The 12,734-nt window shown below is 44.2% G+C and overlaps 1 protein-coding gene across 4 annotated transcripts in view; it reads left to right on the forward strand.

Annotated features, from left to right (window-relative positions):
* LOC114654202 (ADAMTS-like protein 1) overlaps nucleotides 1-12,734 on the forward strand; it is a 388,522-nt gene that overhangs the window by 164,896 nt on the left and 210,892 nt on the right. Inside the window, exon 1 of one of the 4 annotated variants that reach the window (XM_051929879.1) lies at nucleotides 11,709-12,026. The exons of the other annotated variants lie outside the window; for them this stretch is intronic. Coding sequence (XP_051785839.1) covers nucleotides 11,964-12,026 — 63 coding nt within the window. The 5' untranslated portion in view covers nucleotides 11,709-11,963. Of the gene's footprint in view, nucleotides 1-11,708; nucleotides 12,027-12,734 lie in introns of those variants that run through there. 4 annotated transcript variants of the gene reach the window in all.

Consider the following 12,734-nt stretch of genomic DNA (forward strand, 5'->3'; position numbering starts at 1 on the left):
GCATCCAATGAAACCACTAAAATGGAGTTCCTCAAAATTCCAACAATGTTGTAGCATACTGTATGATGTCCAATAAATGACCTGATATTAATGTGAATTCTACCCCTTTAGAAGTCCATATTGAAAAAAAAAACATTTTATTTTATATGCAAAGGAAAAATTATAAGAATGTTCTAAAGCTGCCCATTCCTAACAAGGACGCTGGTGTTTGTGTGGCGTCAGCACTAATCACTGTGCCACCATGCCACCCATCAGAGTAACAATAAGCAGGAAATATCAAATAAGAAAGACTCTGTGTATGCTCAAGGTTAACACTGACAGGCGACTAGTGGTGAAGACTCTAGTGCCATACACCTGAGGGCACACAATGCCAGAGGGGGCTTCACGGGCTGTTCATAGTGATGGGTCTGATCAAGATGGTGAGTGTGTGGGGGGTGTTCAATGATTTTGAAAATAAAATCTGATGGTCAAACTCACCTTCTCACTTTTCAATGTCATCCCCGTGACTTCAACAAACTTGGTCCCTTCAGAATAGAATGATTCACGGAAAGGCGCTATATAAATAAAATGTATTATTATTATTATTATCCTGGTCCTCCAACCAACCTTTCACCGCCATCGTTGTCACCAGGAAGTCACCGTCCACTCAGTTTTTGACAGACAAAATAATAACTGGGCTCCAGGTCTGGACTGTATGGTGGACGGCTAAGCTCTGTGATGCCACATTCCCTGATGGTGGCCTTCGATTTCTGGGTCTTTGTGGGACGTTGCATTGTTGCAAAGTGGCGAGACGCCTACCGACATTTTAACCCACGATGTTTCTGTCTGCTGGTCTCGTGTCAAGACCCCGCTGTGGAAGCACAGGCTTCTCCAGTGGCATGAACTCCAACAGCAATGATGCTCTTTGTGTCCTAGAAAACTGTCACCATGACTTTTCTGGCCAACTGCTGTACACAAAATAAGTGTGTCCATGGACTCCTGTTTGGTTTCAGGGTCGCGGTGGTGAAGCCATGTCTCATTGTCAATAACAATCTGTGAGGAAAAACTCCATGGGATATTCTCTAAGAAGGTAAATTCCTGGGTGACCAGCTTTCTGATCCGGCGTCAGCATCCGGGGATCCCATTGGGAACTGACCTTTGACCTCATCAAACGAGGTATGGATGACTGGGGAGAGTGTGCCAGTTGAAATGTGCCATCACATGGTGATCATCTACCATCATGGCCACTCCTTTTTGAAACACATTTCCTGTGACCCCATAAGGGGGTCATCTTCAGTCGATTCCTGACCCCATTTCAATTTCTTGGCCCAAAACTTCAACTTATACAATGAAGGTCCATCATCACCATGCATGGCATGCAACCTCACTTTAGTTTCTTCCCTTAACGATGGCACGAGGCTGCCAGCCTGCCTGTTTGCCATCCTCAGACTGCATTTGTGGCATTCCAGGACAGGTCCTGATCTCAAGTGACAATTCAGACCTGTCATAACAGTTTTTGAACACCTCAGCACACTGAGCTGATGCCAGTTTGGCTACAATACAGCCCTGGGGATGGCGGGGGGGGGGGGGGGGGGGGGGCACGCAGCATTTTATTGGGGTTCTGACCTGATGGAAAGTGCTTTCTGCCAGTAACAACACCCTCCCTAACAACACATAAATGCCCTATATGAATGGCAGTGTGACCCCCCCCCCCCCCGGGCTGGGCATCAGAAGTAGTTATGCCAATTATTATCAAAGCCAAAGGGGTTCTTCCTTTTATCGAGTGCCTTTCACAATGTGACGATAGCGTCACGGGCGTCCCACATGATGGTACCCTCTAGCCGCGCAGACACAGATGGCTGCAAGAAGCCGTTTGTTTTATTAACTTCAAATTAACCTCCTGTAACACCAGTGATGAATTTGTTTGCCAGTCGGAACGTCGGAGAACTGAAGCAGCCCTTAAACTAATAAACACCACGCTGAGCGACTGATAGTGATAAAAGTAACTTGGCAAAGGAGGCAAGGCTGCTTGCCCAAAAACAGAAACAGAATGTGACTGGGGAGCCGGGGTGTGTGTGTGTGTGTGGGGGGGGGGGGGGTATGGTGAGTAGTTCAGAAGGTCAACAGGGAGAGGAAAAAACAAGTGAGAACAAAATAAGGAGAATAAACCGGCCAGAGCTGGACAGGCCACCACAGTTATACGAAAAAGACAAAGAGAATAAAGCAGCCAGTCATTAAGGGGCAAAGCGCCCACCACGGGATCAGATTGACGGCCCATCACTGGACCTCCACTTCACCTGAACAACGACGCGTCTGAGTGCCCTCAGCTGGCTACACTCAGTTTATTGGCTCTGCATCCAAATCCACCGGACCTCAATCAGTCAGTCAATCAACCATTCACAACTAATCTATCAATCATATAGTGCCTTTCAAATCTATCTATCTATCTATCTATCTATCTATCTATCTATCTATCTATCTATCTATCTATCTATCTATCTATCTATCTATCTATCTATCTATTACATAGTGCTTTTATATCTATCTATTATATAGTGCCTTTCTATCTATCTATCTATCTATCTATCTATCTATCTATCTATCTATCTATCTATCTATCTATCTATCTATCTATCTATCTATCTATCTATCATATAGTGCCTTTCAAATCTATCCATCTATCTATCTATCATATAGTGCCTTTCATATCTATCCATCTATGGTATCCTGCCTACTATACTAAAATTCAAATCTATCTATCTATCTATCTATCTATCTATCTATCTATCTATCTATCTATCTATCTATCTATCTATCTATCTATCATATAGTGCCTTTCAAATCTATCTATCTATCTATCTATCTATCTATCTATCTATCTATCTATCTATCTATCTATCTATCTATCTATCTATCTATCTATCTATCTATCTATCTATCTATTACATAGTGCTTTTATATCTATCTATTATATAGTGCCTTTCTATCTATCTATCTATCTATCTATCTATCTATCTATCTATCTATCTATCTATCTATCTATCTATCTATCTATCATATAGTGCCTTTCAAATCTATCCATCTATCTATCTATCATATAGTGCCTTTCATATCTATCCATCTATGGTATCCTGCCTACTATACTAAAATTCAAATCTATCTATCTATCTATCTATCTATCTATCTATCTATCTATCTATCTATCTATCTATCATATAGTGCCTTTCAAATCTATCTATCTATCTATCTATCTATCTATCTATCTATCTATCTATCTATCTATCTATCTATCTATCTATCTATCTATCTATCTATCTATTACATAGTGCTTTTATATCTATCTATTATATAGTGCCTTTCTATCTATCTATCTATCTATCTATCTATCTATCTATCTATCTATCTATCTATCTATCTATCTATCTATCATATAGTGCCTTTCAAATCTATCCATCTATCTATCTATCATATAGTGCCTTTCATATCTATCCATCTATGGTATCCTGCCTACTATACTAAAATTCAAATCTATCTATCTATCAATTATATAGTGCCTTTAACATCACCATCTTTACTTGATATAGCACCTTTCACAGTGAGTGCCACCAGAAAGTGTGTCATTAGAGATGAGTCTAGCTGTCTCTATCTTATATAGCACCCTGTATTTTCAACACGGCAGATCACAGCCAGCCTCAGAGGTCTTGACCTCAGCCCGACATGACCCATATCAACTGGTCCGACTGATCAGATGTGTTCGGCTCGACTTTATTTGGATTCATCACTATGTGGGCCTCTGCTGGTTTCTCCGTGCCTAAAGGCTGTTGGCTTTCTTCCAGTATTCTCCATGTCTTTATGCACGCAGCGCATTAAATGCACGCATATAAACCCCACATCACACGGCCTATTCTTCTGTGAAGCTGTCATGTTGATGAATGACGACTTGTACAGAAACTCCTGGCATGCGGCTCCTGTCTTAGGCCAATGTGCTGCACAGGGATCCTCGTGGGCAAGTGCAGTGTCAGCAGCTTTAGAGCTGGAGTGGCTGGATCAGGCCCACCCACCATGGGACTCGCTCTAAGCAGTCAGGTCTGGACGTTTAATGCCTGAGCCCATTGATTGGGCAGTCGGAGGAGTGTGTCTCACCTTATCTCATCAACACATCCACACACTATGGCAGATAGATAGATAGATAGATAGATAGATAGATAGATAGATAGATAGATAGATAGATAGATAGATAGATAGATAGATAGATAGATAGATAGATAGATAGATAGACTATCTATCTATCTATCTATCTATCTATCTATCTATCTATCTATCTATCTATCACTATGGAACCTATAGATAGATAACTATGAAAGGCAATATATGCTAGATATAGTTAGATATGACAGGCACTATATATTAGATTGATAGGTAGATGTGAAAGACGCTATAAGATATGAATAAACAGATGTAACAGTCATCATATATTAGGAATAGATTGACATAAAAGACACTACAGAATGGGAATAAACATATGAAAGGCACTATACAGTAGATTTATGGGTTGGTATTACAGACAATAAATAGATATGAAAGGACCTATGTATATACTAGACTGACAAGTATATAAAACAGATAATTATAAATGACACTATATTCTAGATAAATATAAAAGGCACAGATATATATGTTACTGTATAATAAGTATAAAATGCACTCTATAATAGTAATCTATAGTTTTGAAAAACACCAAATCAATCGATAAGAAAGGAGCTATACAATCTAGCCAGGCACACATGAAAGGCGCTATATCCAAGTGAGAGCTCAAGCCACTTGTTTATTCTGTTGCTCAGGCGTCGCCCACTGAGCCCTCATTTTTCCTGTTAGCCACAAGACGCCCTGAGAGACACGGACCTGAAGAAACAACGTCATGGAAACCACCAGGCCTCTGTGTGACCTCACAATGGATCGCCATGCCCAGGGTTGTACCATCATGCCTGGTCACCTGCCCGCTGTCTGCTCAGACTGGACAGAGAAGAGCAGCGTGACCAGCTGACTTTGGTCTACAGGAGTTTTTCCCTTTTTTTATTTTCCTCCCACCTTGTGCTCCAGTTCGGTGCTGCTGGTCAGAAAGTGACTTTAAATAAATCGTCTCTGGTCATGTCTTGTCCACTGCCGGCACCTTTTAAGCTCCAGGAGTATTGAAGCCTGCGACACACATGCGTACCGTTCCTGCCAAGTCTCCAGCCAGCAGAGGGCGCAGGTGAGCGGGCAGGCGGCCAGCCGGCAGCCTCGCCCCGTCATTCCTTTCGGCTGAGCTCGGGTTTGACTTTCCCTGCTGGCCGGCCGCCCAGGCACTGACTGACCTCGGTTCTCCTCCTCCTCCTCCTTCTTCTTCTCAGCTATGAGAAATGTGTGAATGCGGCCCTGGGAATAAAATTCAATCAGAGAAAATGGCTGAGGTTTGAAAGTGTGATCAAAGCGCAGGACTGAGGGGCCGAGCCGGGGGACACAAACGCACTTGTGCGAGTCATTAACTTTAATTGTTGCCAAAGAGGTCGCCGGCTCTGCTTTGGACTGCGCCGGTTAAGGCTGTCCCCGTGTCAAGGTAACGGCTCAGCGGAGAGGGAGCGTCAGAACGGCTAGCAGGTCAATGCGGGACGGCTCACAGCGCCAGATAGGTCAGCCTCGCCTGTGTGTTACTGCCGGGAATTCCATTACAGAACAAAAGAAATCGTTCAGTATTGAGCAACAAGCAGCTGAGAACTCGAGGGCACCCCAGTACGGTGGTCTGGAAGCGGACCCAGCGGCCTTTCCCATTCACAGAAGAAGTTCAACTTCACTCCATTTTCTCTGCTCGCTTTGTCTCAGATACAGTACCTGGCAAAAACAGCTGCAGGAAGCAGAACAGCCTGTAGAGGGCGACATTACATAACGAGGCTTACTTGCTGTACGTCCATTCAGGGGATACAAAAAACTGGGGGATCAAATACAACTGGAAAAACGGAGTTGGGGGGGGGGGGGGTTACAACCCTATTCATTATGCCAGCCCACCCCCTTCCCCCAGTGGCAGTAAATACCAAGTTTAACGTGGAATGAGGAAAGCTGGACTAGTGGACCTTTGTATTCAGCTCACTTACACACAATCGTTATTGTAGTGGTAAAATAAAATTAGCCAAACAAGCAAAATACAAGTTTTCACTCTCAAAGTGTGATACTCTATTCACTAATCATGATGACGGAGATTAGCAATGGGTTACAGGTTACGAGAAGGTCTCTATAATGCTACCTACTATATAGTGCCTTTCAAATTTCTCTATTGTATACTGCTTTATGTATCTATTATATAGTGCCTTGCATATCTATCTTGGTGAAATGTTGCACCCTCATTAGCCCAAGCAATTACGAATTTCACTGCTGACTTCACACCTGACAATAAGGACCCTTTAAGCTGATCTACTGTATAGTGCCTTTCATATCTCTATTGTATAGTGCTTTTCCTATCTGTTATATAGTGCCTTGCACATCTATCTTGATGATAACGTGTTGCATGTTGGTTAGCCTATGAACTTGACTGTCCCCATTTCCCTGCAGGGGTTTGTCAGGAATCAGGTAACTAACCCCGGCTTCCTGACTGTCACACGTATAGCCCTGCCCAGCCTATTGGACAGTCAGACGTCTGACTCTGCCCATCAGCTCCTCCTAGCCTCTTGTATAGTCAGGCATCTCACCCCATTTAGCTCTCTTGCAACTCAAACACATAGCTCCACCCAGCCTATTTGACAATCAAGCATCTAACACCGCCCAGCCATCTGCCATTTAAATATATAGCTCCACCCAGCTTGTTGTGCAGTCAACAACATTTATTTCTAAACCACATCTCCATACAAACAATGTAGCTCAAAGTGCTTTACATGATGTTAAAGAAAAAGTTATAGAAAAAAAAAGATTAGCAAATAATATTAAAGAATCAATAACAAAAAAAGATAAGGTCAGATAGCTGGAAGGACAGAAAAAACAAAAAAAAAATCTACAGGGGTTCCAAGGCCAAAAGACCACCCAACCCCTCTGGGCATTCAACCTAACATGAATGTTCTTAAACCAATTAATTTGTTTTCAGGCCCAGCTGCCTGCCTTTGAAGCACATAGCTCCGCCCATTCTATTGTAGAGTCAGGCATTTAACCCCGCCCAATTGCATGCTTCTGAAGCACATAGCTCCGCCCAGTCTATTGAACAGTCATGTATCTAACCCCGCCCAGCTGCCTGCCTTTAAAGCACATAGCTCCGCCCAGTCTATTGTAGAGTCAAGCATTTAATCCCGCCCAATTGCATGCTTCTGAAGCACACAGCTCTGCCCAGTATATTGTACAGTCAGGCTTCTCACCCCATTTAGCTGTCTTGCCACTCAAACACTTAGCTCCACCCAGCTTGTTGTACAGTCAACATTTATTTCTATAGCTCATGTCTATACAAACAATGTAGCTCAAAGTGCTTTACATGATGTAAAGAGAAAGTTACATGAAAAAAAAAAGATTATGAAATAACTAGGGGGCTCCGCCAACCCCTGATCTTGGGTAACCTGAAATAGATTTGAAAGGGATTATTTATCTCCGTCAGTTGTGGTCTTTCATTTTGAACCCGTGCCTGCTTTGCTTCCGCAGTTTCAGACGTGCGTGCCACTCACAATATGGCGGTGACGCCTGCGCCTTTCGTACTATCTTTGTGGACCTGTGGGGCCTCCGTAGCCTCTCACGTTTGACTCTGGGGTGCAGCGCAGAATCCTCTTTTCTGTGTGGTTGTGTCGTTAGTCGTTAGCTATGGGTGCGTTGTTGCTTCATTTCTCATTCACGTTAGTTGAGCTCTTTCGTTCTTGGGCCGTGACTCCTTCGTTCGCGGTGGATACGACTTTGCTTGCGGTTTATGAGACGCGCACCTGTGCAGTACGTCTCATGGTCCCATCGCCATGTCCCTGCGTCCATATCCGGTTTATTCTCGGTTAGTAATGTGGATATTAAAGAATAAATAACAAAAAAAGATAAGGTCAGAAGGTCAGCTGGGAGGACAGAAAAAAAAACTCCAGTTAGGCTGGAAAAAAAAAATCTGCAGGGGTGCCAAGGCCAAAAGACCACCCACCCCCTCTGAGCAATCTACCTAACATGAATGTTCTTAAACTTATTTGTTTTCAGGCCCAGCTGCCTGCCTTTGAAACATTTAGCTCCGCCCAGTCTATTGTACAGTCAGGTATCTAACCCCGCCCAGCTGCCTGTCTTTGAAATACATAGCTCCGCCCAGTCTATTGTACAGTCAGGTTTCTAACCCCGCCCAGCTGCCTGTCTTTGAAATACATAGCTCCGCCCAGTCTATTGTACAGTCAGGTATCTAACCCCGCCCAGCTGCCTGCCTTTGAAACATTTAGCTCCGCCCAGTCTATTGTACAGTCAGGTTTCTAACCCCGCCCAGCTGCCTGTCTTTGAAATACATAGCTCCGCCCAGTCTATTGTACAGTCAGGTTTCTAACCTGCCTAGGTACCTATTTGAAACACATAGCTCCGCCCAGTCTATTGTACAATCAGGTATCTAACCCCGCCCAGCTGCCTGTCTTTGAAATACATAGCTCCGCCCAGTCTAATGGACAGTTAAGCATTGAGGCCCGCCCATCTATCTGCCACTCAAATATATACAGTAGTTCCACCCAACCTATTGAACAGTTAGATATCTAAACCATCAGCTACTCAAACCGATGCTCTGCCCCACCTCTTGGACAGTCAGGCATCTCGCTCCGCCCATTTGTCTGTCACTCAAAAACACAGCCCCTCCAATCCTAGACAGTCAGGCTCCTAACTCCACCCAGTTGTCTGCCACTATAGTATATGGCTTTGGCCAGCCAGCTGCCACAATGCCTGACTAGCAGCTCTTCTTTGTTGAGTGGATTTATGACAGATGAGCTCAGGTAAGGCAGGCAGAAGTTTCAGGTCAGGCAGTTCTACTTATCAATGATGGTGCCAGTAAGTGAAGACATGTAGCTTGATGATTATCACCGGCAAATTAAAATTTCATGGTAGTCTGTACAAGTAATGACGCTATAAATGCATAAATGAGTGGTAAAGGGACCAGGGCAAAATTACAAAAAAATGCAAAAAAAATGTAATCATAAACATGACAAGGAAGCGGAAGAAAAATGAGAAGCATTACTTAAAATGGATTGGGGGGGGGGGGGGGGGTTAATATTGGGCTTTGCTGATTCATGCGGCTTCAGTACCTCAGGCCAATGCCGGTGACATTTGCTCCTTTGTCCTGAAGGGGGTGCTATTTAGTAAAGAAACAATGCTTTCAGTTGTGACAGGTGGACATTTTATTCAATTTCCAGTTGGTTTTATTGAGGTCATTTCTTTCTTTTTTTTTGTTTAGATGTATGCCTTAAATGTGTTAAAAAAAAAAAAACTAAAAAACAGACCAAGAGTGCACACCAGTATGGCAGGAGCCGTTTGGGCCGACACAATGTCAATGTCTGGTGCAAACAGGAAACAGGAAGGTGTGGAATTCAAGCAAACAGTGCAGTGGATGACAGATGTGAAGGAATTTACAAGTGAACTCCATCTTGGCTGCAACAAGGAATGCCAGGAATTCAGATTGGCGTCCAATCAGCTGGGCGATGATATCAAAATATCAGCCTCTCTGTCTGTGGATGGGCCTGTTTATCAAAAGGTGGTACACCGAAGCAGGCAGACTTTGTTTTATATATATATATATATATATATATATATATAGATAGATAGATAGATAGATAGATAGATAGATAGATAGATAGATATAAAAATATATAATATACAGTATATAGAGTGCCTTCCACAGCAAGCACAATTACAGGGCACTTTAGATTTTCTGTTATTGATGAGACGATTAGTTAACTGACTCACCAAAATACACACACACAGTTTCTCATTTTCTTTGCCAGCTTACAGAAACTTGTGTCCTGCAGGGGGCTCCTGTCCAAAATGTGATAGATAGATAGATATATCTATACAGGCGTATTGCTTTTGGTATAAAGGACCCTCCAATTTTGTTTCTTGACTCACTTCTGCTGAATGATTCACTGGCTGAAAGTCCTCATTGTCGGTATGTAAGTGAGAAGGTGTGCAGCGTTGTTCATAATGGCACTCAGTTTTGTTTTCTTCTTCTCCTCTTCTGCTAACTCCAGGGGGTCCAGAGTGTGTTCCATAACTGGGCCTGCCCTTATCATTAGCTTGTTGATTCGGTGGTCCTCCTTTGAAGTGATGTCACCAGGCAGCACACCACACCTGCTATCACAGAGTTGTAGAAGATGTGAAGGAGGTCACTTCCCACATTAAAGTAGTGCAGTTTTCTAATGAAAGACCCTGCTCTGCCCTTTCTTCTATAGTCCCTCTGTGTTATGAGACCAGTCCAACCTGTCACTGATGTAGACCCCCAAGTACCCGTAGCAGTTGACCCCCATCTACATCCACTCCTTGAATAGTGACTAGAGGCTCTTCGGTACAGTGACAGTCAATAAGCAGTTCTTTGGTTTTGCTGATGTTCAGTTGCAGACAATTCTCTAAGTTCTTCCCCCTGACTCCTCTCCCTTGTCTTATCCCCCATAAGTGCAGAGTCACCTGAGAGTTCCGCCGAGTGACACTTTCTAATTGGAAGTGTACACAGTGAAGTGAGAAGGTGACAGGTCTTTTCCTTGTGGTGGTCCAGTGTTGCTGAAGCAATCGATGAAACAATTGGTTCAGGGCATTAGCTTTGTCCACATTTAGGGCTGGGTGAAGAATCCTGTAGTATCTAAAAAAGGGGCAGCACGATGGCGCAGTGGGTAGCGCTGCTGCCTCGCATTTAGGAGACCCGGGTTCGCTTCCAGGTCCTCCCTATGTGTAGTTTGCATGTTCTCCCCGTGTCTGTATGGGTTTCCTCCTACAGTCCAAAGACATGCAGGTTAGGTGCATTGCCCCTGGTGTGTGGGTATGTGTGTGCCCTGTGGTGGGCTGGCATCCTGCTCAGGGTTTGTTTCCTGCCTTGTGCCCTGTGTTGGCTGGGATTGGCTCCAGGGGCTAGGATATAGCGGGTTGGATAATGGATGGATGGATGGATAGTATCTAAAAAGGAATCGCCCGACAGAAGGATTTGAGTGTATGGATTTTTTTAATTTATCGTGAATTTTTATGGATATCTTTTCCAGTATTGTTCACTAAAAAATTTTTATGATGCCATTTTTAAAAATTTTGCCCAGTACAGTCGCATTTTTCTCAAGTCCGCTTCTGGCCACTCGTCCCCGATCCCGTCTTTTGACGTCTGGTCCGCAGCTCCCAGGCTTTGAGGTCCACGTGTCTTCACGCTGTAATTGAGGACATCAGAGCCCCCTCCGGCAGCCCGTCGGGTAAGCGCACAGCCGAGTGTGTGAGGGTCGTTATGTGAACAGACTGTTTTACGAGGCTCGTCTCGGTTCCAACTGGAAAGTCAGTTCCCTACGTGTGGCCAGAGGAGCCGCTGAAAGCTTCCACAGCGTGGGTGTCTTTTCGCAACAACTGCCGATCCGTAAAGAGCAAACATTATTGAGAAAAAAGAAAGAAAAGACTGCAAAGCGGTTTCTATATATAGACCCACGAACCCCCCCAACCCCCCCACCAAACCAATCAAGCAGGGTCTGGGTTTGTATCTCCCTGCCGGACGCCGGGCTGTGGGTCCGAGGCCAGCACCGTGGCAGCTGTGAAGCGCGGCCAGCCAGCCAGCCCCTTTGTCTTTCCTCTCCGCTGCAGCGCGATTGGCCCGCCGGCGGGAGCCCTCAGATTCCATTTCACGCCCCCACCCTCAGGAAACTCGAGTCGGACGCAATGAAAGTGATCGGCGCCGAAAATGTGAGCGCAGATCTGCGAGTGACAGCGAGGAGAACAGGGGAACGGCAGAACCCGGGGAGGCTCACGTCGCCACTCACGGGACTTACTGCGAAACTTCCAGGACTGGGAAGAGTCCCCAAGGCATGGACTGCTGTCGCCCGTCTGCACCTGGCACGTTCTTACTGCTCCTGGCATTTCTATCACTGGTAACGTACTTGAAAACTGCTCAGATCTTTTAGGGGTGATGGCTGCGGACTCTGTAAAGAGGCTTTGGGGATTCATATGAGTCATGTGGGCAAAACTATAAGATTGACCACGTTGCCTTTGTGTTAGAGGATGGAATCAGCTGGGATTCTTGAAACGTTTAGAGGGACATTAGCATCGGCTGTGGATTTGGGGACCTTGTGGATCAATCTAGGTTATACGGGCAATATGTAAGGATCTTTTTGTCTTTGTATTTGAAAAATAGCCTCAACTGGCACAGGTGGCATACTTCAGACTTTTAGGAGAATGACAATGATGGCTGTTGACTCTGTGAAGAGGCTTTAATGATTCATGTTAGTCATACCGGCAAAAAAAAACAAAAAAAAACAAAACAGAACGAGTAAATTGGTACATGTAGTTTCCTTTGTGTTAGAGGATGGCATCAGCTGGCATTTTTCAAACTTTTATAGGAATACTAGTGCTGAGTTTGGACTCTGAACCTGTAAAGAGGCTATGGGGATCTGTTTAGGTTATATGGGCAAAGACTGAGGATATGTGATCTAGTTGCACAATTTATTAGAAGATGGCATCAGCTGGCACACCTGGCATTCTTCAAACTTTTATTAGGAATGCTAGTGCTAGCTGTGGACTATGAATCTGTAAATACGTTTTGGGATTCCATTTATGTTATACAGCCAGCATATGACGAG

Source organism: Erpetoichthys calabaricus, chromosome 7, assembly GCF_900747795.2.
Source record: "Erpetoichthys calabaricus chromosome 7, fErpCal1.3, whole genome shotgun sequence".
In the NCBI taxonomy this organism is placed as follows: Eukaryota; Metazoa; Chordata; class Cladistia; order Polypteriformes; family Polypteridae; genus Erpetoichthys; species Erpetoichthys calabaricus.